The sequence below is a fragment of the Crocuta crocuta genome, unplaced genomic scaffold, assembly GCF_008692635.1.
Source record: "Crocuta crocuta isolate KB4526 unplaced genomic scaffold, BGI_CrCroc_1.0 scaffold55, whole genome shotgun sequence".
In the NCBI taxonomy this organism is placed as follows: domain Eukaryota; kingdom Metazoa; phylum Chordata; class Mammalia; order Carnivora; family Hyaenidae; genus Crocuta; species Crocuta crocuta.
Genome location: NW_027530512.1, coordinates 6,515,875 through 6,541,197, shown reverse-complemented (window position 1 = coordinate 6,541,197; position 25,323 = coordinate 6,515,875). Strand labels below are relative to the sequence as shown.

The window sequence follows — 25,323 nt, the reverse complement described above, 5'->3', positions numbered from 1 at the left end:
AAAAACTGGATCCAAACAGTTCCTGCATGTAGACTGCTTGCCAATCGTACCAGGAAGACAAGACAAATTAACTAGGTCAGTCAAAGCTAGAGGAAAAGGCTACCATGTTGTAAAAGGAAGCCAACGTTAGAGGAATTAACATGCAGCAAATAAGAGGAGGGTATAAGCAAGGAATGTTTGGGAAAAAGTTGACACGGGTACAGGCAAAGTGAAAACTGGCCATTTCACAACTAATCAACTTTGTGATAGTGCAACTTCTATTTTCCTTTCAAATAATGGAAGCAGCTTTTCTTAAATGACTGGTACACCATAGTGAATTTCTATCAATAAATGTACTGTCTACTATCTAAGTTGGTATCAATGCTATTGATAAGACCTGAAAACAGAACAGTGAACATTGCCAGTTATTTGTTTACTTAATAGTATGTATGCTGTCATGGTGACTAAAATTTTAGAATGTTTTTAAGACCAAAATTAAACAGACTTTTCTTATTTGCATAAGTCTATTTAGTAGCACAGAGGGAATGTATATGTTTTTCTAAGTTTAAGAAATTCCTTTAAAACTCATTAGTATTCCACATACCCTAGAAACCAAATTATCATCTTTTTGATACAGCATGTTATGCTGACATTATTAAAAGGACTTTGGGGAAATAAACCCTACATGAATGTTGGTTTATGTATTACTTATATTGATATTTGCTACCAGTATCTTCATTGCTGGGAAACAAGACATGTCAGTTATCAAACTTATTGCAATTGTCATCATCCAGAAAATAGCCATGAATACCAAAGTAAAAATGTCCACAAATAGGAGAAAAGACAGCCACAGAGCATATAGGATATACATATAACAGATGCCTCTGAGCATCACTTAATGCCTCAAGGAAACCACCAGAGTCCCAGACACTGCAGATGTGATCTGATTTCAGCCCAGGGCAGATCAAAGACAGCAGACTGATAGGTGAATGTACTGACAGTAGTAAAAGCAATAGACAGCCTAATACCAAACAAATATTAAAAAAAAAAGTAAAACATAATGATGAATATATGGAAACCAAAATTAAAAACGTAATACTACTTGTAACTTATAAAATGAAATATTTGGGTACAAATCTAACAAAACATGGGCAGGATCGATGTTCTGAAAATTACAAAATGCTGATGATTGAACAAATCAAAAAAACACCTAAGTTAATGGAGAGAGAAATCATATTGAAGAATAGGAGACCCAACATAGTAAATACATCAATTCTTTCTCCCCAGACTGATCTATGAGTTTAACGTAATTCTTATCAAAGTCCCGGTAATGTTTTTTTGAAGACATAGACAAGCGTATTCTAAAATTGATAACGGAAAAGTACAAGATCTGGAATACTTAAGACCACTGGAAAAAGAGCTAGTGAGTAGAAATCACTCTATCCGATGTTGTGATATACTATATAGCTATATGAATCACAACAGTATGGTATTGGCAGGGGGAAAATACTATTTTCAACAAATGGCACTGGAGAAATTAGACGTACATTGGCAAACAAATAAACTTAAACCTAAACCTCATAACTTACACAAATTAACTCAAAATGCATCAATGACTTAAGTGTAACACTATAAAACCTGAAAAGAATGAGAAGCTAAACTACAAACTATACTGCAAAATATATTCCAAAGTACCTATCCGACAAGAAACGAGTATCTAAAATACGTAAGAAGTCTCAAAACTCAACATTAAAAGGAAACCAATTAGAAAATGGACAAAGGACATCATGAAGAGATGTTTCACCAGAGAGATTATACAGATAAAAAATAAACACACAAAAATATGTTCAACATTATTACCCATCAGAGAAATAAAAATTAAGCCCACAGTGTGATAGCATTGCCTATCTAAAATAAAAAGTAGTGGTAGCTCCAAATGATGTGAGGACGCAAAGAAACTAGATTGTACTTATATTTCTAGGTATACAAAACTGTACATCTACTCTGTGAAGGAATAGGATAGTTTCATACAAAACTACACGTGCTTACCATATGACCTGTAATTACAGTCTTGGGTGATTATCCCAGAGAAATGAAAATTTAAATTTACACAAAAATCTGTACGTGACTGTTTATAGGAGCTTTATTTTGCAATAGCCCCAAACTAAAAACAGTACAGATTTCTTTCAGCAGGTGAATAACTGGTCAAACCATTGTGCACCTCTATCATGGCATCCTCCTCAGCAATAAAAAGGAACAGACTATTGACACATGTGATAATTTGGATGGATCTCAAGGAAATTATGCTCAATGAAATAAAGCTAATCTCAAATGTTTACATGATTCAACTTATGTAGCATTCTTGAAATGATCATATCAAAGAGTTAGAGACTAGATTAGTGGTTCCCAGGATTCAGAAAAGTGGTAGAGAGAGAGGTGACTTTTGCTGTCATAGGCAACAAGAGATCCCAGTGATGGAACTCTTCCATCCTGACAGTGGTAGTGATTACATGAAACTACACTTATGATAAAATTGTTTGGCTTAAGACCACCTACACACACACACACACACTCACACTCGTGTGTAAAACAGATGAAATCTGAATAAGTTTGATGATTTGTATCAATGTTAATTTTCTGGTTATGAGGGAAACTGGGTGAAGGGTATATAGAATCTATTATTTCCTACAAGCATGTGAATCTATAATTATCTCAAAATAAAAAAATGTTTTTAAAGAGATAAAAGTTTTGTCCCCCTCTTTTGAGGGAGAACAAACAGCCCTACGAAAAACCAGAACTCCTGGAATACCAGCTAATAACAGGGCATAGCTTTCATCTCCATTAATACAATTTTATTAAGGGCTACTTTTTATAAAACCAAAAATACTTGAGAAAGCCCCTCAGTAGGAGAAATGTCTGAAACCCTGGATTTACATGTCCAAGCTTGTCAAGAAGATGACTTGAATTTCACTAGGGACAATTTTAGTTCGTCTCTCAGCTCCAGGGTAGTAGACCAAATGCCAAACTCCTGACCTGAGGCATTAGCCTTTAGCACAAAACCAAGGGCTTTAGCGGGAAAGGAAAAGGAAAGGGAAAAAGAAAAAGAGAGGAGAGGAGAGGAGAGGAGGGGAGGGGAGGGGAGGGGAGGGAAGAGAAAAACAACCAAAAACGAAGACACTTTTGCTTTGGGAAATCAATGAGCAACCTTGCATTTTGTAACAGAGCTCTCTACAAAATATTCTAACTTCATCCTCTCAAATTCCCAAAACACTTCAAAACTGTCTTGAAAATTTCATTTAGACAAAGAGTTTGTTTGGGCCTTGGTGCTATTTTATACCTGAACAAAATCTTTACACTATTATTTTCCTTTTGAATCCTTTATTTATATTAGGCTTGCAAATTTTATCTAATCTAATACACTGAGGAAGCAGTATCAAATGAAAGGGAATCACTCCTTCCCTAAGTTCATGGAGATTTTCAAAGCACTCTAACACCATTCAGTCATTGTTTGCTATTTCATTTGCTCACTGATTGATGGTCACCTATGAATGCTGAACACATGCTATGTCTTTGGATAGAGACAACCACCACAACACACAGCCATTATCTTCAGAAGCCTCTCATATGTTAGTTGAGTAAGATATTTTAACCAAAAAACAAACAAAAAAGCCGACACTATTTTATCAATGAGATGTGAGCAACATTCTGGGAAATAACTTAAAAAATATCCTTCCTAGGATGGTGAACCGCTTTATGTCTTTTTGTGAAATCACAGTATCTAATATTTTAACAGAGTGGCAAATCTCCCTCTCCTAAGGCTTAAACACAGCTTAACAGAGATTTCAATATTGTTTTCTTAGATTCAACTCGTTCAGAGTTTGAAAGAGAAAATGATACCAGCCATTTAATCCTTACCAAAACTATACAATGCAGATATTATTATTTCTGTTTTACAATGGTTATTAACAGATCCATAGTTTGGGTGATTTTAAAGCCCTTTTGCTCTTTGTATAACACAACACTGCTTCTGGATACAGAGACAATCAACAGAAATTTATCCCAGGTCAACTTGTAACAGGTGAAGGCACATTTGACTAAACCATCTATGCCTGATTTGAATGCTATCTATTATGGCTCTTATAACAACATGTGGCCCTTTTGGAAACCTTTCCTGAAAGATCCTCGGGTCAGGACTCTGGTGCCTTTTGTGAAGCCCAACTACCTGAAAACACTCTCATCAATTTTTCACAACATGACCATTTGTCCCCTGCCCTGACTTTCCTAATCTTTTTATATTCTCCCTCCTCCTCAAACTGACCCTTGCTCTTATGCCACTCGCTCCCACAAGAAATGTAATCATCCTCTGTGTTTACCTCACATGTTCTCAAAAGTTTCTCCATTTCAGAGTGACTGACTCAGAAAGCTCATACATTACCCTTATCTAAGGTACAGACTGTCAGGGAGCACCTTTTTTAGCACACTTAGAGACTGTTGATGTGGACACTTCAGTCACTGTGGAAGTACATGCCTCTAAACACCCAACAGGCAGATTTGCACACACAGTCAGCCGCAGCTCATTAACTGTATTAAGATCTCCTCTCCATGTCATCGACCATCCCCAACACCTTCCCTACAAATCTGACCCCTTCTGTTTTCACTTTTTACACGTCTAGCATAGATTACTACTGTTCTTCATTACAAACACTTCATATTACTTTTTCCCATTATATTACCTACGAAAACCCCATCCTGATTTATCTCTCTTTGGCAAGCTAATATTACACAATTCTGATGAATGCTTTTATTTTAAAACAATGAACATACTCAAAATGGGCACTCGCCAATACCTAGCAGGTCTACTATAATTCCCTGAGATTTACGAGACATGTAGGATACACTGTGAAGTTTATGACAATAGGTCCATATTCCCTAGTATGCAATGGGCCAGGCATGTGATTGAAGGTTTTTGTTGTTGTTGTTGTTGTTTCAGGATGCTCTCCTGAATTATAGTTTAAACATCAGTTCTGTTCTTTTTATTTCATGTTTTATTTCATGTTTTTATTTTCATGTTTATTTCGGTAGGCACGACTTACGTGTATACTGGGTCTTTATGCCTGTGTTCTCTATCACATGTTTGCATACTATGTACCTCTTCATTCAGTTTAATTTTTTTGCTCTATTTAATTCTCTTATATGAGAGAATTATATATTCTTATAACTATTATTATAAAGGATAGAACGTAGGCATCTTGTAATTTAGACTTCACTTATAATATTTTATTTCTTCGCTTTATTTTCTGACTTTGCTTAGCTCCCTATATTCCTTTTTCTATACTCATTTTTTAAATCTATGACTTATGAAGTTCTTTCTTAAGTTTGTTGTTTCACTACATTTAATTTAATTTGGGTGTTATATCAATTTTCTTCTATACCATGGCTTTTTGTAAAAGTGTGTTTTCATGTTGAAGTTTTATTTTCTTATTTCTTTTCCAGTGTCTTTCTATACTATATCTATATAAAAATTCTTTTTCTCCTGTTTATTATTATTTGTGTTATATTTTTCTTAACCAGAAAAAGTAGATAGCCTTGTGTATGTAAGGGAAGCCTCGAGGAGGTAAGGGAAGAGTGTGGGAGGCTGGTTTTCTTCTGTATCTTACCAGATTCCTTAGTTCAAAGGTACCCTTTTCTGTTACAGCAGTTAAGTGCAATTTCTTTGTAAATTATACAATTTGTTTTTTGTTTTCCTGTGTTTTTTTCTAACTTTTGATTCAAATTCTATTTTGTTAACATATATGGTAAAATTGGTTTCAGACATAGAATTTAGTGATTTATGACTTACATATAAGTCATAAATATGTGCCCTCACTCATCACAAGTGCCCTCCTTAATACCCGTCACCCATTTAGCCTATCCCCTCACCAAACACCCCTCTGGCAAACTTCAGTCTGTTCTCTATAGCTAAGAGTTTCTTATGGTTTGTCTCCCTTTCTCTTTCTTTTTTCCCCTTCCCATATGTTCATCTGTTTTGTGTCTTCAATTCCACATGAGTGAAATCATATGGTATTTGACTTTCTTTGACTGGCTTATTTTGCTTAGCATAATACACATTTGCCACATCCTCACAAATGGCAAGATTTCATTTTTGATGGCTGAATAATATTCCATTATATATATATATAAACCACAGCTTCTTTATCCATTCATCAGTTAATGGACATTGGGCTTTTTCCATAATGGACATTGGGCTATTGTTGATAATACTAAACATCAGGGTACATGTGCCCCATCAAATCAGTATTTTTGTGTCACTTGGGTAAATACCTAGTATTACAATTGTTGAGTCATAGGGTAGTTCATATGACTGTGACCATATCTTGGCTACTGTAAATAATGCTGCAATGAATATGAGGGGTGCATATATCTTTTCAAATTATTGTTTTTGTACTGTTTCGGTAAATACCTGGTACTGTGATTGCTGTATCATTGAGTAGTCCTATTTTTAGTTTTTGAGGAACCTCCATATTGTTCTCCAGAGTGGCTGCACCAGTTTGTATTCCCACCAACAGTACAAATGGGTTCTTCTATCTTCACATCCTCACTAACATCTGTTGTTTCCTGAGTTGTTAATTTTAGCCATCCTGACAGGCATGAGGTAGTATCTCATTGTGGTTTTGATTTGTATTTCCCTGCTGATAAATGATGTTGAGCATTTTTGCTTGTGTCTATTGGCCATCTGTATGTCTTCTTTGAAAAAATGGTCATGTCTTCTGCCCATTTCTTTACTGGATTATTTATTTTTTGGGTGCTGAGTTTGATAAGCTCTTTACAGATTGTGGATACCAACCTTTAATCAGATATGTCATTTGCAAATATCTTCTCCCATTCTGTAGGTTGTCTTTTTGTTTCCTATACAATGCAATTTGGGGGTCACTTGGGTGGCTCAGTTGGTCAAGCACCTGACCTTTGATTTCAGCTCAGGTCATAATCTCATGGTTCGAGCCACACATCAGTCTCTGTGCTGACAGCATGAAGCCTGCTTGGGGTTCTCTCTGCCCTTCCTCCCACCCCATCTCAAAATAAATATACATTTATATACATATTTAAAANATAATTTGGATTTAATTTCTTATATCTTTTTCTTAGTCCTCTTATCTGAAGATACTTCCTTTCATCCCTTAGCCACTAAGCTTCTAAGAAAAACATCAGTCTTCCAAGGCTTTCCTTTCCCCTGGAAGTATGGCCTTTCCAAAACTATTTCTCCTCATCCTAAGCATGCCCCAAGCTTCCCAATTCCACATAAGCATGTACTCTGGTTCATTATGTCTCAGTCCTGTCCTCAGTATTTTAGAATTTTTTTTAATGTTTATTTATTTCTGAGAGAAAGAGACAGAGAGAGACAGAGCATGAGCAGGGGAGAGGCATAGAGAGAGGGAGACAGAATCCATAGCAGGCTCCAGGCTCCGAGCTGTCAGCACAGAGCCGAATATGGGGCTCAAACTCATAAAATGTGACAGGATATAAAGAAAACTAGACTGTTGGTTTTGTTTGCTAATTTCGTTTTGTTTTTGAATCTTTTGTCTTACTTTTGAATCTTTTACAACGGCCCTCAGAAAGTCAAATAAATGCAATTCTCTTCCTGTGGGTGTGTAGAAAGATTTCAGTATAAGAACTTTCTTAAAACCAACGAAAGTAAAATTGAGTATCAAGAATATTACCTCTAGCATCTGCCGAGTTTAGACTATACAACCAGGCATTTTTGTTTTATATGTGTCTTATGTAAGTAATAAATTTGGTGGCTTTCTGAAATCTGGTCATTAAAATTTTAAGTTCTTAAGGGAACTTGGGTTCTTAAAAGGGATCTAAGAAAATAAAATTTGTATACATCTTTGACATGTTACATAGTAAATGGCTGTACAAATGAAAGCAGCTTTTCCCAATCCTAACACCAGTACAAGAACTTTTCTTTCGGTATTGGAAAACCTTAACATTGATCTAATATGCATACCAAGTTAGGCAGCATAAGCTCATTAAAATTCCAAGTTTCATTGTTCCTGATTATAATTACACCAATGCAGTTTAGTAAAATTATATACCTCTTACTGATTAATAAAAACAGAAGCAAGAATTGTCACAATCATGTTATTATCTGGCTATTATTACAGAGTAACAAAGATCACATAATTGTAATATGTTTATAATGATTCAGGGATTTCAATATATCACAGAGTACAGTATGTTTAGGAATATTGCATTTGCTCCACCATTTTCAGTGCAGATGAGAATCATCCTTCTCTATGTTAAGGAAGAAAGCCAAAGTTTTTTGTATATATATATATGTATATATATATACACATATATATTCATTTATAAATATATCATATAAATTATAACATTTATAAGTTATACAAACATAAATATACTATATATATTTTTTACCTTGAATGCTAATACGCCACCATCATTTAAATTTTTATTAGGGAATTAGAAAATATTAATTAGTCACATAATTATTCTTCTCTGTCTCCCCCCAATTATAAGTTTCATGAGTCAAAGACCTTGCTTGTCTTGCTCAGTTTCATCTCCAGGGTGTGGCAGAGCATCTAGAACACAGTAGGTGTGGAATAAACAAGTGATGTAGGGCAAAGAGCATTGACTTTAGAGTCAGAACCCTAGCAATTAGAATCAAACTTTTTCTCTGTCATTACACGCACTAAATGTGTATTCCATTACCTCTGATCCTTGGTTTACATTCTTCCAGGTGTCCCAGGCCCAGAGGCCAAGTACCTCTTGGTGTAACCTAAAAGAGTATCCGTAGGTCAAAGAAAGCAGAATGATTTGATCAACCCTGTGAGAATGCAAGTCCAAGGTGGCATGGCTGTCTCATTCACTATTGTACTGTCGAGGCTATAACAATGTCTTGAGTCTAAATAGAAGCTTAATCAACACATAATATTCAAGATTGGAAAAGGATACAGACCTTTAAAATAAACATCACCCTATGCATCAATATTTACCTAAATATTTATGAATTCTTGAGACTTGTCAAGCTTTAGCTCCCAGCACAGAGAATTTTACTTTCTTTTAGAAAAAAAATTTCCATCTTTCCTCTAACCATACAAAACTTTATGACAAAGTTAATAAGCCATTATTAAATCAAAGTCCTTATAACAGAAAATTAAAATGATAATGAAGTGTTACCATTGATAATAAAGAGGATTTGGGGTTTGGCTTTTGTTTGTGTTCTTACCATATGGAAGGATGGTCCTAACTGTCTTGAGAATGGCTGAATAAATGAATTGCTTCTAATCATATTGTGCTCTGTTATTTATTGAAGTATATGAATCATTAAACACATGTAAAATTATGTGAGTGTTGATTTTAGTACTTTACAATGTACTCTGAAGCCAAGTACTGTCAGATTAAATGGGGGAAATTCTTTTTGGATGTACTAGCATGTTTAAGAAGTGTTTTTTATTTTTGAGAGAGAGACAGAGGAAGTGTGTAAGCAGGGGAGGGGCAGAAAGAGAGGGAGGCAGAGGATCTGAAACGGTCTCTATGCTGACTGCAGAGACCCTAAAGCAGGGCTTGAATTCATGAACTGTTAGATCATGACCCGAGCCAAAGTTGAACACTTAATCAAGTCACCCAGGCACTCCCTGTTGGATGTACTGGCATTTTAAATTGTGCCCTAGACAAGAAGAATCTTAACTGAAACAACTGGGTGTGACTTGGTGGTTGGGTTGGGTTGTTTCTCTTCTAATGGTGACTGGTTTCCCCTAAAAAGGCTGCTTCTCATTAATTTCTCATTCAGTGTCCCAAGATAAAGTTTGATACAGAGTTACAATATTAAACTAATTTAGACATCTTATTTTTCCTGGGTGCTAAAAGGAAACTACTATTGCTCACAAAAACTTCCCAGATTTTATGTTTAAATTCTAATCCTAGAAATGGAGATATCATGAAAGAATATATATCCCAAATCTGTGGGAGTTAAAGTGACTGATCACCTGACTGGCATGTGACAGCTAGACTGGAAGACTAGCTAACCAGAACTCAAGTCTCCTTACTGCTGGTCTAGCATTTTGTCCATCGTACCCTTACATACATTACTTCCAATTTGTACCCAAACTGTGAGACCCTTTGATCTTCACCTTGGTTTCTAAAAGTGAAACCTCTAACTCTGCATTAGAAAGCTATGCCCAAGCTCTGTAATTACTTCTCATGAGCCCACCGCATCTCTTCCTGACCAACCCGCACAAGTTTTCAGATGGTCTCTCCTGTGTGCCTTAACTCTGAGATTATAACAATGCATTCAAATCAAATATTAATGGATTTCTTTTGGGAGTATAGGAAAATGATAAGTAGGGAAAGTAGGAAAACTTTATTTGGAAAAATAAACATGTAGGAAAAAAACTGGAAACACTTAGGGTACTCAGTCACTTCAGCTTCTGACTCTTGGTTTCAGTTCAGGTCATGATCTCACGGTTCCTGAGTTTGAGCCCTGCGTCATGCTGTCAGTGCAGAGCCTGCTTGGGATTTTCTCTCTCCCTCTCCCTCTCTGTTCCTCCCCCACTTGTGTGCATGCTGTCTGTCAAAAGAAAAAAAACTTTTTTAAAAACCAGGAAATATTAAGGTGTGATAAGGAAATATTTCCCTACGTTATGCAGCATATTAGTTGATAATAATATGCAACAAGGAACAGAATGTTCCTCTGTAATGCAGACCTAGTCCAAACCTAATTTCATCATATGTGACCTAAAATAAGTCATTTCATCTCTTTCAGGCTATTTCTATACTAGTAAGTGCAAATAATTATAGTACTTATGCTCCGGAAAGAGTAAAAATTACACAAAATAAAATTATTGGCCTATTAAATTCACAAAAATTAAAAGAAGATTAATGCCCAGTATTGACAATGTTATTCTGAAAAAGGACACATGTAAACCTATGTTGGTGACAGTATATTTGATCTTTTAGGAGAAATAAACTATATAAATAATATAAACTATAAAATGTACATACCCTTTGATCTGTCAATCCCCATTCTTGGTGTTTATCTTAATATAATTAGACATCTTAANAAGTGTGGCAAGCTACATTTCTGTAAGTGGTGTAATTATAAATGATTTATTATATTTTCTTCTTTTTCTAGCTTATTTCTAATTTTATGTAACAGTTATATATTTCTATTAAGTAAATATTTTAGAAACAAGATGGTTCTAAAATATTCTTCTAACATTTATTCATCCTTGGTAGAGGTAATAACAGAATGCATAAAACTATACTCTGATGATAAATGTATTATTCTCTGACACTTGCCTATAAAGGCAACAGACCCAGTTCTAAACAAATATGTGCTGGTTAGTTTAATCAAATGAAGGTATCAATGGAGTCCGTATGCCTGTGTCAATGTATGTGTTGTTACTGGCTTTCAAGTAACATTTTTAACCAATGTGAATGATCAGTTGAAATTATTCTATAGTACATGGAAAGAACAGGCAATTCACAGTTCATTAATGCTGGTTAATTAATAATTTATTAGTATCTAATGGACTAACTAGATCTTTGTTTTTTCTTTCTACTCTTTTCCACCCTTAAACCAGTTACTTGATGATTAGCCCATAGATAATTTGTGTTTTATTATAAGATGCGTGAAGAGTTTCCGTTTCTAACAAGATTTTATGTCCAAACTCTATTGCTTTCTCTATTGCCTTCCTTGACCCACATCCTTACAACCCAAATTAGATTCACCCCCTCTCCTTTTTAAAAAAATCTTACTTAGCTCCCTATATTGTATTTCAAGCATCATCACAAACTGGAATCATCCATTTATCTCTATGTTATTTCAGTCTCCTCCCCCATGAGACTCTGAGCAACACAAAGCAGGGGTTGTGTTTGTCTTTATTTTCCACTCCATAGCAATTACTACAATATCCTACAAAACCATGGTTCCCTGTGATGTGGATGTAAATTTTAAAGGATGGCTGATTTCCTATTTATAAATTCTACCATTGTATAGATCCTTCTTTAATGGACATCTTCTGTATCTTAGTGATATCCCAGGAGAGATGAAGGAAGTGAAGACTTTCTCAAGGAAATTCCAGACATAAAGAAATCAGGAAGAATGCTAATGTGACAAAAGAAGAGATGCCTGAAGGTGTCAGTCTCAAGACAGGTCAAGACACATGCCACAAGATTGCAAAGCTGCGTGTCCCTCTCTTTGACCAGGGCCATGCCCAGGAGGAGGGCATGAAGTGGCATCTCAGAAAATCGGCAAGGAACAACTAGAGGAATCATTGCATACATAACAATTTTCCTTTTTCTTTCAATGTATTTATTTTCTCTACTCTCTTGCTGCCTTCTGCTGTGCCAGACAGAGATGCCTATGGTTATTTGGCACTACTAGTAAATGAGCTAAAAGTAGCTTTTTGGTACTTCATAGCCTATAAACGAATCCAAAATCAAAAAAAGCAATCAGCCTGAGCCAAAGCACAGTCATTTCTTAGGCATTATTATAAGAGCAAGGAAAGAGATGGGGAAAATGGGTAAGGAAAGGAAAGCCACAGAGCCCTGGAAGAAAAATCAAACATAACAAGCACAGTCAAATAGTAACAAAAACAGAAATCACAGGAATGGAGACATCTTTTTCAAAAAGTTCAGTTTATAAAATCCAACCATCTGCATAATTCTACCTTTGTCTAGTAAACTGCAAAAGTTGTAGGTAACACTATGATCTCATTCAAAAATGGATTTTTCAATACACATTTCTGCAGATTTCCTCTAGTGAGAGTTTGAAAACAGATCAATCAAGGCAGCTCAGAACAAAATAACAGGTTGGATACATACACCTACTCATACTATCACACTGTCTCCAGCATATGGATTCATTCATGATTTAATTTTTCCTCTAAGTCTAAAATATATTTTGTATTTGTGTTCAGGGTGTGTGTATATAGAAATATTTTATTCATCCAAATTACTCTCCAATTGAGGTTCTATTTTCATCTATAATTTAAAGATGACAATATGCACTGAATACCAGCAAAACTAAGATGAAAAATGATGCCAGGCATGACCAAGTTCTCATAATTTATAACTGGCAAAGGAAGAAATAAATTATAACCACAATAGACTAAATTATTTGTTGGCACTTATTACTGCTTCTCTTACACAGGCGCTACACGGGTACGTTTCATCTTCCGGCCAAGTAAGTAAGGTGGGTGGTGGTTATCTCCAATGTGAATGTGAACACAGAAGCATGAAAACCAGTTCTCATGGTCTGTATAAAGCTATGCTACTGGGCAAGTCACCCTTTGCCCTAAATAAACAAGTCTTTCTTCTCATTCCTAGACCTCAGCTATCAAATGATTGCTTAGTCCCTTCCTCTGAGACTAGTGGCATATTGGTAAGAAAATGAAATATGCTGAAATAATTTCAACATGGTACATAAAAAGAATAAATTTAATATTCCTAGAGAGAGGTATGGGTCACTCAGGATTTATTTTAGTCATACAACGCCTATCATTATTAGAGAAAAATAATACCGCCTGTTACCTGATACACAGGAAGTTTATGAATAATTTTATCAGCTAACAATAATATAAATCTTGCATTGGAGCACTCTTGAACTATACCCAAAGCCCTGACAAACTACATATGCCCTTGAATGTTCTGAAATATTATCAGAGAAATATTAAAGTTCCCCTTTATTTGTAATGTTTCTAATAAACCCTTGAGTATTATTTTAATTTCTGATACATGGAAGGAAAAATAAAATTGAAGCTTCAGATAAAGTCTACATTTTTGGAGAAAGCCTGTAGGCCAGCTAGAACAAAGAATGTTAATAAGAAGTCCGAATACTTCAAAATATTTCAGTGGGTAACAAATGAGCAAGACACGTGGCCATGACAATAGTTAAGTTCCCTGACCATGTTTATATACAGGTAGAAAAGTCAGAATTTCAGAAATTCAGGGCATGTTGCTTTCACACAACAGGCTCTAGAATAGTTCCTTACAAGGATAGACTAAGCAGTCTCTGGTTCAACAAACAGGTTACTTAACAACCACAGAAAAAAATACATTGTTTGTCTCCTAGGCAAGGCCTTGCTTACCCCCTTCAGGGATTTTGTGTACTTCAGAATTTTTTAAAAATGGCATTTGTTCTGTAACCTTAGAAAAATCAATCTGCTTCATTTGTAAAACCAGAGTACATAGCTTTACTAATAAAAAACTGTTGGGAAATAATTACTGACTTATTACAGAATCTTATTCTATAATTTTTGATATAGGACATGTTGAATATGTGTGTCTGAATTTAAAATAAGATAGGACACATAATGGTACTCCAAATCATTCAGACACAATTATTATGTAATATGTTTAATATTATTAAATTAGTGTCAGGATCTACAAGTGCATTCTGTACTACATTCTGCCTGTATCCTTCACAAGTAGGGAGTTTTTTCTCCTGAAGCAATTAGATCACTGCATTTTAAAATAATTTAAGTAACCTGTCATACCTCTCCCCAAGCCTTCAATTAGCCGAACTAAATATTCATATTTCCTTTAATTATCCACCATATAACAAGATTCTCAGAAACTTCATGCCGTCATGGTTATTTTCTGGTAAGTGTGCTGTCATTTAATAGTATTTCTTTTAAAATATCCAGCTACAATTAATAACATAATATTTTACCTATGATCAGATTAATATGGACGGGAATTATTATTACCTATCCAGAAAAGAGTGCTTTTATAATGCAATGTTAAAGCCAATTCAGTTTCATTTTAATATATTCACATGTATGTATTTACATGATATATTTAACATAGCATATTTGTCTGCAGAGATTTTCTTGGAAAGATCAGGTCTTTTCTCTTTTTTTTCTTAAAATTTTTTTTTAAAGTAGGCTCCACGTCCAGCACACAGTCTTGAACTCAACACTCTGAGATCAAGACCTGAGCGGAGATCAAGACAAGAGTCAGATGCTTAACCAACTGTACCATTGCCATAGGCACCTCTGTTCACTTGTACATTGTCATAGGATCCTCAAGAAGTATTTGAATACTGAACCAAGAAAATATTGCTAGGTATGAAAATGTCATCTCTGTTTTTCACTTTTAGGAGTACAAAGAAAAATATTTAGATATGCTTTTTTAAATTAAAAAAATGTATAGAAGTAAATTGACTACAAGGACATTATTTTAACTTGTAGGAAAAAAATATATTGCCCACGATATTTTAAAGTAGCATACTTTTTTGATAGATTTGGCTAAAAAGTAATTTGTTTAAATTCTAAAGGCTTATTTCTGCCTGAATGTTTTTGCCTAATTCTGCCAGAACTTTTCATATAATGATATCTTCCTACTGATACTTTATGCTTATTGTAAAATACATGAAACAAGAAATGAAGACCAAAGAGCTTTATTCTACTGATCTTTTTCAAATTACATGTTAGGAAAAAAAATAGTTAAAAATAAAAAATGGTCAGGTTTTAAGCTTCATCATCCTTTCTATTTTTTCCCATAATCTCTTTTTTCCTTTTGAAATCCTCACTCATTCCACCCATTTCTCAGTCTTTTAAGTGCATACAATGTTAGCGAGTAGCAAAGCCCAGAGGATGGATTTTGGTATTAAATTTAAAAAGAATCTAAAACAATTATAACAGTTGTCAATAAAATATTTTCAACTAAACAAAACCATACTAGGTACTGTTCCATACAGAATATCTTGCCTAAGGCAACCTTTCCTGAGAGAAATACTACAATCTCCATATAAGTCTTGAGTTTAATGCCACAATTTGTATTAGAGAAAACATTATTCACATAAGGCAAGTTAAGACTGGGTTAAATCACAGTGATTAATTTGTTTGTGGGGTAAAGCTGACTTCAAAAAAATCTATAAAACTATATACATGGAAATGATAGAAGGAAATCTCAGTAATTGGGGCAAAGGTTCTCTAATTACCTGCAATGCATCATTAAGTTCTATTGTAATAGCAACTAAGAAAAATATCACTGTTTCAGAACTAATGAGAGAAGAGAAGCATTGGAAGACATTTAACTTCATACATTTCAATCTTTTCCAGCATATACTCATAGTTAAATCTGACAACAACCAACAATAAAATATCTGAAAGAGACCATCAACAAAATGTGAAACAAGAAACATATAGTAAGACAAAGTATTTGGCTCACTGTGGAACAGAGTCAAATAGAGGTCTCTCACATCAAATATGAGATAATTGTTAAAACTCAGATGCGCTTTACTAAAGCTACAACCTCAAGTATGTTCATGTTTCTAAGATTGTGAATTACAGAATTTATTTGATTACTATCATCAATCTTTCATTTCCTTTTTGTCAGCCTTGTATTTTAACATGCTCAATCAACTTCATTATTATAAAAAAAAACCTGTGGTACAGATGAATATGGGAAAGATAGATGATAGATAGATAGATAGATAGATAGATAAATAGATAGATAGATAGATGATAGATAGATAGATAGGAAGAAAGCATTATTATGAAAGCTCACTGGCTGCTCTGCTGAGAGTATACTATTAAGGCACAGACCAGTTATCTGCAATACAATATCTATTGTATCCTTTACAATAACCCAAGTAGGACATAGTGGTGACTTGGACCAGGAGATGGAGATGGAGGGGGTGAGAACTGGAGGTGGAGCCAGCAGAATCTGGTGGTGGTTTTAATTTGGGGATGTCTGTCTAAGCAACTGAGGGATGGAGTTTACATTAACTGCATTAGGGAAGAATGCTCAGTGAAGCAGATTTATAGGAGATGAAGAGTTCAGTTCTGGATCACCTCACTGCATATGAGTAGGCACTTGGATAGGAGAGCCCATAGTTCCAGAACAGATCCAAGATGAGTATATAGACTTGGGCAGTGTTAGCATACATTTTAAAGTCGTAAGATTAGAAGATATCACTGAAGAAGAGAATATGGATAGAAAAAGAGAAGAGGAACAAGGACTGAGCTCTAGAATATTCCCCAATTTATAATATTATCTTAGTCAAACTGCTTTCAAGAAATGCCACACCATACTGGAGCGCCTGGGTGGCTCCATCAGTTAAGCAACGGCCTCTTGATTTCGGCTCAGATCATGATCTCAAGGTTCATGGATCTGAACCACATCGGTCTCTGAGATGGCAGCATGGAGCCTGCTTGGCATGATCTCTCACTCCCTCTCTCTGTCCGTCCCCCACTCTCACTCAGGCGCTCTCTCTCTCAAAAATAAATAAACAACAACAACAAAAAAGAAATGCCATACCAAGTTACATACAAACCAGAAATATATGATAGTGTCAGTCACTACAGCCTTTGCTAAGAGTGGCCATTATCTTTGCCAATTTGAGATATTAAAAATGGTCTCTTGCTCTTCCAGTATTTATTACAAGTTAAAATAATATTTTTGTATGTTTATTAGGAATTTGTATTTTGTATATTTATATAAACTATGTACTCAGCTCATTTTTCTCCTCAGGTATCCTAATTCTTATTGATTTACAAAATCACCTTACATATTAAGGTAATTAACCTTTCATTTGTGGTATTTGTTGCAAATATTCTATCTCATTTTCATTTTCATGGTTTTTGGTGTGAAAGATTTTACATTTTCTATCCAAATCTATTTATCAGTTACTTTGTTATGTATTTTATTGCTTTGATATGCACAAAGATAAATTAAACATGTTCACATATTTTCTTTTACTAGTTTATGGTTTCTTATCTTTTACATTTAACTCAACCATCTAATATTTATGTTAGGCCATATGGGAAAACCTCATTAAATATTTTCTTAGAATTTTTTAGCTCATTTTATAATTACATTAAATAATATATCAATTCCTTCTTTGTGATATGTCCTTTAACTTACATTCAGTTCTTATCAATAGGAAAATCTAGTTCTGAGATATTTATTCCCACTTTTTGCTTTGGCTACTAATTCTTGTGTCTACAGGTGGATACTTTATTATCATATTTTAAAGTTATATGTTATGTATACTATTTATTTGTCAAATTACTGAATGCTTAACAGGCATGTAGGTCTTCTGCTATGGTGGTTAGTTTCTCTACTAAGTCAAAGCTGAATGACAATTTTGTTTTCTTGTGGTACAGTATAGGATATGGTGGACTAAGAATGCATTTTTAAATTTTTATTTAAGTTCCTGTTAGTTCACATACAGTGTAATATTAGTTTCAGGTGTACAAGATAGTGATTCAGCAACTCCATATAACACCTAATGCTGATCACAAGTGCTCTCCTAAATCCCCATTACCTATTTCACCCATCCCTCTGGTAACCATGTTTGTTCTCATGGTTAAGAGTCTGTTTCTGTAAGAATACATTTTTAAATTCAGCCTCATTGACTACGCAATTAGTGAGAATATCATATACCTCCTTCCCAGGCCCAGACTTTGGCATATATCCCTGTATTTACAGTTCTGTCACGGCTTAGTTCTTATGTATCTAGGTGGGGATTTTCTTTATAGGCTGGAAGAAATCAATACAGTCATGGAAAGTTTGCTTCTATATTAAATTGAACTTCAGATATGTTTTACACATGCATAACAAAGCTTTCATACTTGTCACAGTTATTTAACTCTGCTTCTCCCATTAATCAAAAACTACTCTTTCTGGATTCCCATTCAGTTAGGAGGCATGATTTCTTTTTTCTTTTCTTTTTTTTTTTTAATGCTTATTTATTTTGAGAGAGAGAGTGCACTCGCACACAAGTGGGGCAGGAGCAGAGAGAGGGACAGAGAGAATCTCAAGCAGACTCTGCACTGTTGGCACAGAGCCTGACTTGGAGCTATATCCCACAAACCATGAGACCATGACCTGAGCCAAAATCAAGAGTCAGATGCTTAACCAACTGAGCCACCCAGGTGCCCACATGAGTTTTTCTTATCCAAAAGTTAATCCACTTTAATATTTTGACTTATTTTAGAATCTTTTCATTATTATTTTACTTTTAGTATTAGACTCCCAATCTTTTTTTTCCCCTATCATTCCACTTTCTTTGGATACTCTACTCATCAAAAGTACATTTCTGTTACCACAAATGATGAACAAGTAAACCAAACAAAATGAAAGTGGTAAATCATAGGAACCCAGAAACTGTTTCCTGCTGCCCAGCATCTCCACTTTCAGACACTCCCCAGACATTGGACTATACCCCATCAAGAAGCAGGCAGGTGGGCAGGTCCTTGAAGGGAAGCTCATGAGAATCTAGTCAGCTTCCTTCTTTAACTAATCCAGCATCTGGGACTCAAAAATCTGCCCCTTACTAGATCTGGGCTTAAACTATGGGTCAGCCTCTTTTCAAATGTAAAAAGGTCATTATTCCATCATTTTGCTGATGTTTTCTGCTACCTACCATGTGACTCCACTGCATTTTCTGAAAAGAAAAGCTTCTGACTGAGATGGTGATTGCCAAGGTAAACAGTTGCCTCTTGATCTCAATTTCACCAAATGTGGACCTCCAAGGACATCATGATTTGATGTCTTAAACACTGACCTTCACCTGTGTCCCTGAGAAAGATTTTCTCCCTTTTTTGGACACTCCCCCTATAACCATATATTGTTTGGCTTGGGCATATATTAATCAAAGACCACAGAATGTGGTTTGTCTTTTTCCTGTCTGCCGTCATATATTCCACTTTAATGGTTGTTTGACTAGAAAATTAATACTGTATCTTGTTGAAAGGGCAGAAATCTCACCCTCTTTCATGATTCTTCACATAATTATCCCAAGTATCTCATCTGCAGTTCCTCTGAAGGCTTCCTTCTCTGAACTCTTCCAAGTCTGTTCCTTAAATATCCCCTCAACCATCTGCTCCTAACAACAGCTGCTCTGGCTTACAACTACCTAAATGAAATTCCTCTGAGTGAACATCTACTTGGTTCATTTGCTCTTTCCTTTTGACATTGGAAGGTGCTTACTGAGCATATCTTAAAGAAAAACTCCAAGTCAATATCATACGATTAAAAGAACAAATCAAATTTGTGGGAAATGGCAAGGACGGTAATGTACTATCCGATTATCATGTCAAAAATTCAGAACCTAAAGGTAATGGACTCCACTGATGCTTATAAAGAATAACAGTTCCAGATTGGTTTTCTCTAAAACTCATGTGCAAGCCCTACTTGTCATTCCCCATATTTGATGTGAATCAGCCGGGTGTAGGAAGTGAGCATTTTTTAAAATTTGTTTTTGTTTTTGATTTTTTAAGGAAGACTTTGGGTCCTTCTTTGCCCCTAGTAGAAGACAGATGAAAAATTAGAAGAGGTTTCATGAAAAGATAAGCAAGAAATAAGAAATTAGAGATGTAGATGAGTGAGGTAGATTTGTGTAAAGAGATGAGGAAAATAAAGAATTGTAAGTTGCTTTATAAACATGTGTGAGAAAGGGGAGAGATTTAAGTAGAAGACAGCATGGAAAATATAAAACTTTTTTAGTTTATAAGCAAAAAAAATGTCTTTCTAAATTTTAAATGGGCAAAAATTCAAAGGAGAAATCAAAACTAAAATCAGAAGAGATGGCAGCACTGCTAATTCTAGAGGAATGCAGCAAATTACTCTGAGTGGCAGCAAGTGTTTTAAGGAAATAGAGTAATGAGTTGTTTACAGAAACCACAATTTCTAAATCAATGATTAAGGGTTGAGTGCTTTTCACCTCCTAAGCACTCAATTGGTATGATGACTGATACGTCACTTATGAAGAGCAGAGTAACACTTATGAAGCAATATACAGTGGCAAAGCTATAGGCATCTGAAGAGCCTATTGAAATGGAAAATAAATAACAATAATAATAACACATACCTTCTCTGTGTCGATGCCTTTTGACATTGACCATGTTGAGACAATATAATCCATGACCCGTTCACTAAGGCCTTTGGGGACCTGATAGAGTTTCAGAAAGTCCCGTACATTATTCAGCATCTCATGGTATCGGTTGGTGTTGGCATACATTTGCTGGAAAATTGTGGTAACATTTCCAAAAATAGTCGCATAAAGAAGAGCTGAAAGAGAAGAAATAATGAAAATAAAACAATGATCCCAAGTAAAAACAAATATGAATATCAAATCAATGAATCATTTGACAGAGATGTCTTTACAAACTTTTAGAGATTAATGCATGTTAAGCCCTAAGAAGAGTGCCTGGAATTAGGTGTTCACTCAATGTTCTTCAGTATGAGAAACATGTCTTTGTGAGCATGTGCTATCCTAGTCAACATGGCAAACCATGAGAGTGGCTAATCAAATCAATTCTGTAAAGAATTGGATGATCCAACGTTAAAATTTGCCTAAGGAATTCTAGCCTTATGACTTATACCCTGAAGACTTGTCCTCCTGAATAAAGCCTAATCAATTTAAATTTTCCAGGATTGATGATCCAGCTTAGACATGTATGTTCTTCTTCATTGCTTACTTCCTTCAGCTTTTGGAATACTTCCCTGCTTATAAACATTTTTAACAGAACATCAGAAATGTAGGGAGTGAAGACAAATTAGAAGAGTTCCACTTCTTAAAGAAGGTTCTGGAAAGAAATGGGATTAGAATTAACAGCTAAATTAAAATTTTGGAAATGCCTGAAACTTCCAGTTATTAAACTCATGTTTTATCCCAGCATTGTACATTTTTTTATTCCATCATTTTAATTAAGAATAAAGTCAATTTGAAAACCACTGTTACTTATCTACAGGACCCTATGAGTGCAATACAGTTTTTTAATGCCCCTGACTGCTACACCCACCCTCAACCCATAATTCACCAACCCTTCTCTCTCCAGATGTGATCAGGCTACTAATATTGACCTCATCTTGTAAAAGCTTTTAAAAGCAACTGAGTTCAGCCCAAATTCAACATACTTCCAATCCAACCCTACAGTATCCTATCCTGTCTCTTTAATTCCATTCCTTGATTGTCAGTACACTCTTTTGAAAAGGGGCAGTACTTTATTCCCCTTAATGTTCATAAACACAATGTTTAGCAACCACATACATTCCATAAGCATTTTGAGTTTGAGACAGTGGTCACTTCCATTCTATATCCTCCTACCTTTGAAAAATGACTCCTCTAAACAAAGAAAGTATGGTCTGTTTCATTTTCCAATTTCATCAGCCAAATTCCATTTGATGAACGTGGTATAAAATCAAGCTAGTGAATCAACTTCAAAACCTTAGTCTATTTCCAGAAAATCATTTGGTTTTTTTAAGAACAGTTGTTTGAGTACAACAAATTATCATTTTACAACAGAAAGCTATGATTTTATAAGCATTTAGTCAGTCGTGTTTTTTTCTTGCTGTTAGAGTTTTTGATGCTAGTACAGAACAATATTTAAGGCAGAAGGTGTTTTGCTAAAACTGAGTACGAACAATACAGTGCTGACATTTCTCACCTGGGTATTTACTTATTTATTTATCCATTCATTCACTCCCAGTATAGTTAACATACAGTGTTACATTTGTTTTAGGTATCTAGTATAGTGATTCAACGATTCTATATATTACACAGTGCTCATCATAAGTGTACTTCATTCCCTTCACCTATTTTATCCATCCTCCCACCCACCTCTGGTAACTATCAGCTTGTTCTCTATAGTTAAGAGTCTGCTTCTTGGGTTACCTCTCTCCGCCTCCCCTCTTCTTCTTTTTGTTTCTTTCTTAAATTTCACCTATGAGTGAAATCATATGGTATTTGTCTTTACTCCAACGGACTTATTTCATTTAGCATTATGTTCTCTAGCTCCATCCATATTGTTGCCAATGGCAAGATGGTCTTTAAATCTTTGTATTTAAAAACAAAAATGGGGCACCTGGGTGGCTCAGTCGGTTGAACATCCCACTTCAGGGATGATCTCGTGGATCAGGAACTCAGGTCATGATCTCGTGGTTTGTGAGTTCAAGCCCCACATCGGAATCTGTGCTGACAGTTCAGAGCCTGAAGCCATTTCGGATTCTGTGTCTCCCTCTCTCTCTGCCCTTTCCCTGCTCACAGTCTGTCTGTCTCTCTCTCTTAAAAATAAACATTAGGGGTGCCTGGGTGGCTTAGTCGGTTAAGCGTCCGACTTTCGCTTAGGTCATAATCTCACGGTTCGTGGGTTCAAGCCCCGCGTCAAGCTCTGTGCTGACAGCTAGTTCAGAGCCTGGAGCCTGTTTCCAATTCTGTGTGTCTCTCTCTCTCTGACCCTCCCCTACTCACAATGTCTCTCTCTCTCCTAGAAATAAATAAAACATTTAAAAAAATAAACATTAAAAAATGTTTTTAATAAAAACAAAAACAAAAAAATAAGTAATCACAGATTTAACATCTGTATTCTTTCACTGTTGGTATTAGTAAAGACAAATACAGAAATAGTGTGAACAAATTATTGGTAGATGAATCATATAACAAATATGGAAGTTTTTCATTTTCAGAAAAGACAAATAGAAATTACATTTTAAAAATAATGAACATTTCAGATTAATAATTCTATAATCCCTTTTTTGAATAGTGTTCAGCTATTATACATTGTCAATAAATATCAGAGAATTACCATTATTTTGACATGTTTAGCTTGTTTGGCTCCCTAAAGTGCTTGCAATATGCTATATTTGCCAAAGTGTCTTTCTATTGCCTTTTAGTTTAACAAATTACCAAACATTTCATCTTTCTGGGTACATTAAATATGCACACATTCTGCTCATATAAAAATTTTAAGCACTAAAGCATGAATAAAACTGCCAAAGTATTAAAAGTGTGCAGCATTATTAAATGAAGGATATAATCAACATCCCATTAAGTTAGGCATATTACAAAGATACCCACTTCTGCCTCCCATTTTCATGTGAATGTGGTGGGTAGGGCTAAATAAGGTCATAATTAAAGGTAAGACCTATTCAATTATATGTAGTTATATTAACAATTTTTTTTACTTTGAAATAAGTTGCAAAAATCATGCAAAAATTTCACATGTACCCACAAGCAGCTTCTCTCGATGACATCTTACACAGCTAAAGTAATTTATAAAAACCAGGAAACTGAAAATCGTGCAATACAATTAACAAGACTGTGGACCTTATCCATATTTCACTATTGTTTTATATGCCCTCATTTTTGGTATATAATTTTTGTAAAATTTTATGACATGTACAGGTCCTCTTTCTTAAAAATATTTTCAATGTTTAAAACTAGCACACATTTGTTAAGAACAAATACGATATTCCATAGCAAGCAACAATACTGCTTCCCACCACAGTCTGTGTTCCCAGGATAAATGGGCACATCTGTGTGTGTGTTCACCAAAATGTCTATTTTTAATAGTATTTATATTTGACAGCAATGTGGCTATCATCAACTAGTCTCATCTATTTTGTTTTATTTTATTATGTTTATTTTTGAGAGAGAGAGGGGGGAGGGAGAGAGAGAGAGAGAGAGAGAGAGAGGAGAGGGGAGAGGGAAGAGGGAGAGAGTGGCAAACAGAGAATCCAGAGCTCTCTCCATGCTCTGAGCTGTCAGCACAAAGTCCAATGTGGGGCTTAAACTGCAAGATCATGACCTGAGCCAAAGTCAGCAGCTCAACCAATTGAGCCACCCAGGTGCCTCAATATCATTTTTATTTAATAGTACTTTTCCAATCCCTTGGAGAACTTTTGGCCCTCCCTCTCATTCTCCCTTGATTAGGACACAACATATCACCCCAAAAGGTTTTAATAAATTTGAATCTTCAAAATCTGTTTGGGTCTTAATTTGGAAGAGGGGAGACAGAGCAGTATTTAATACCAATGGGAATAGCATTTTTGCTTCTATTGATTTCCCCTAATTTTCTTTTTTTATAAATTGAAGTATAGTTGACATACAATGTTGCATTAGTTTCAGGTGTACAACATAGTGATTCCACAAGTCTATAAATTATGCTCTGCTCCATCTGTCAGCATACAATGCCATTACAATACCACTGATTATACTCCTTAAGGTGTCCCTTTTATCCCCACAATTCATTTATTCCTTAACTGAAAGCCTATATCTCCCATTCTCCTTCACCTATTTTTCCTCTCCCTCTACCCTGTCCCCTCTAGCCATCATCAATTTGCTCTTCATTTTTATGGGTCCGTTTCTGCTTTTTGTTTGTTCATTTTTTTTGTTTTTTTAGATTCCACATATAAGTAAAATCATATATATGTTATGTGTCTTTCTCTGACTTATTTCACTTAGCATAATATCTTCTAAATCCATCTGTGCCACCACAAACAGTAAGATCTTATCCTTTTTTAGGGCTGAATCATTTTTCATTATATATACATATACATCATCTTTATACATTCATCTATGGATGGATA

At 35.0% G+C, this 25,323-nt stretch overlaps 1 protein-coding gene across 1 annotated transcript in view; it reads right to left on the bottom strand.

Moving 5' to 3' along the window:
• Window positions 1-25,323, bottom strand: part of KCNH5 (potassium voltage-gated channel subfamily H member 5) — a 308,389-nt gene that overhangs the window by 87,507 nt on the left and 195,559 nt on the right. The window contains exon 8 of the mRNA XM_077767083.1: window positions 20,825-21,024. Coding sequence (XP_077623209.1) covers window positions 20,825-21,024 — 200 coding nt within the window. The remainder of the gene's footprint in view (window positions 1-20,824; window positions 21,025-25,323) is intronic.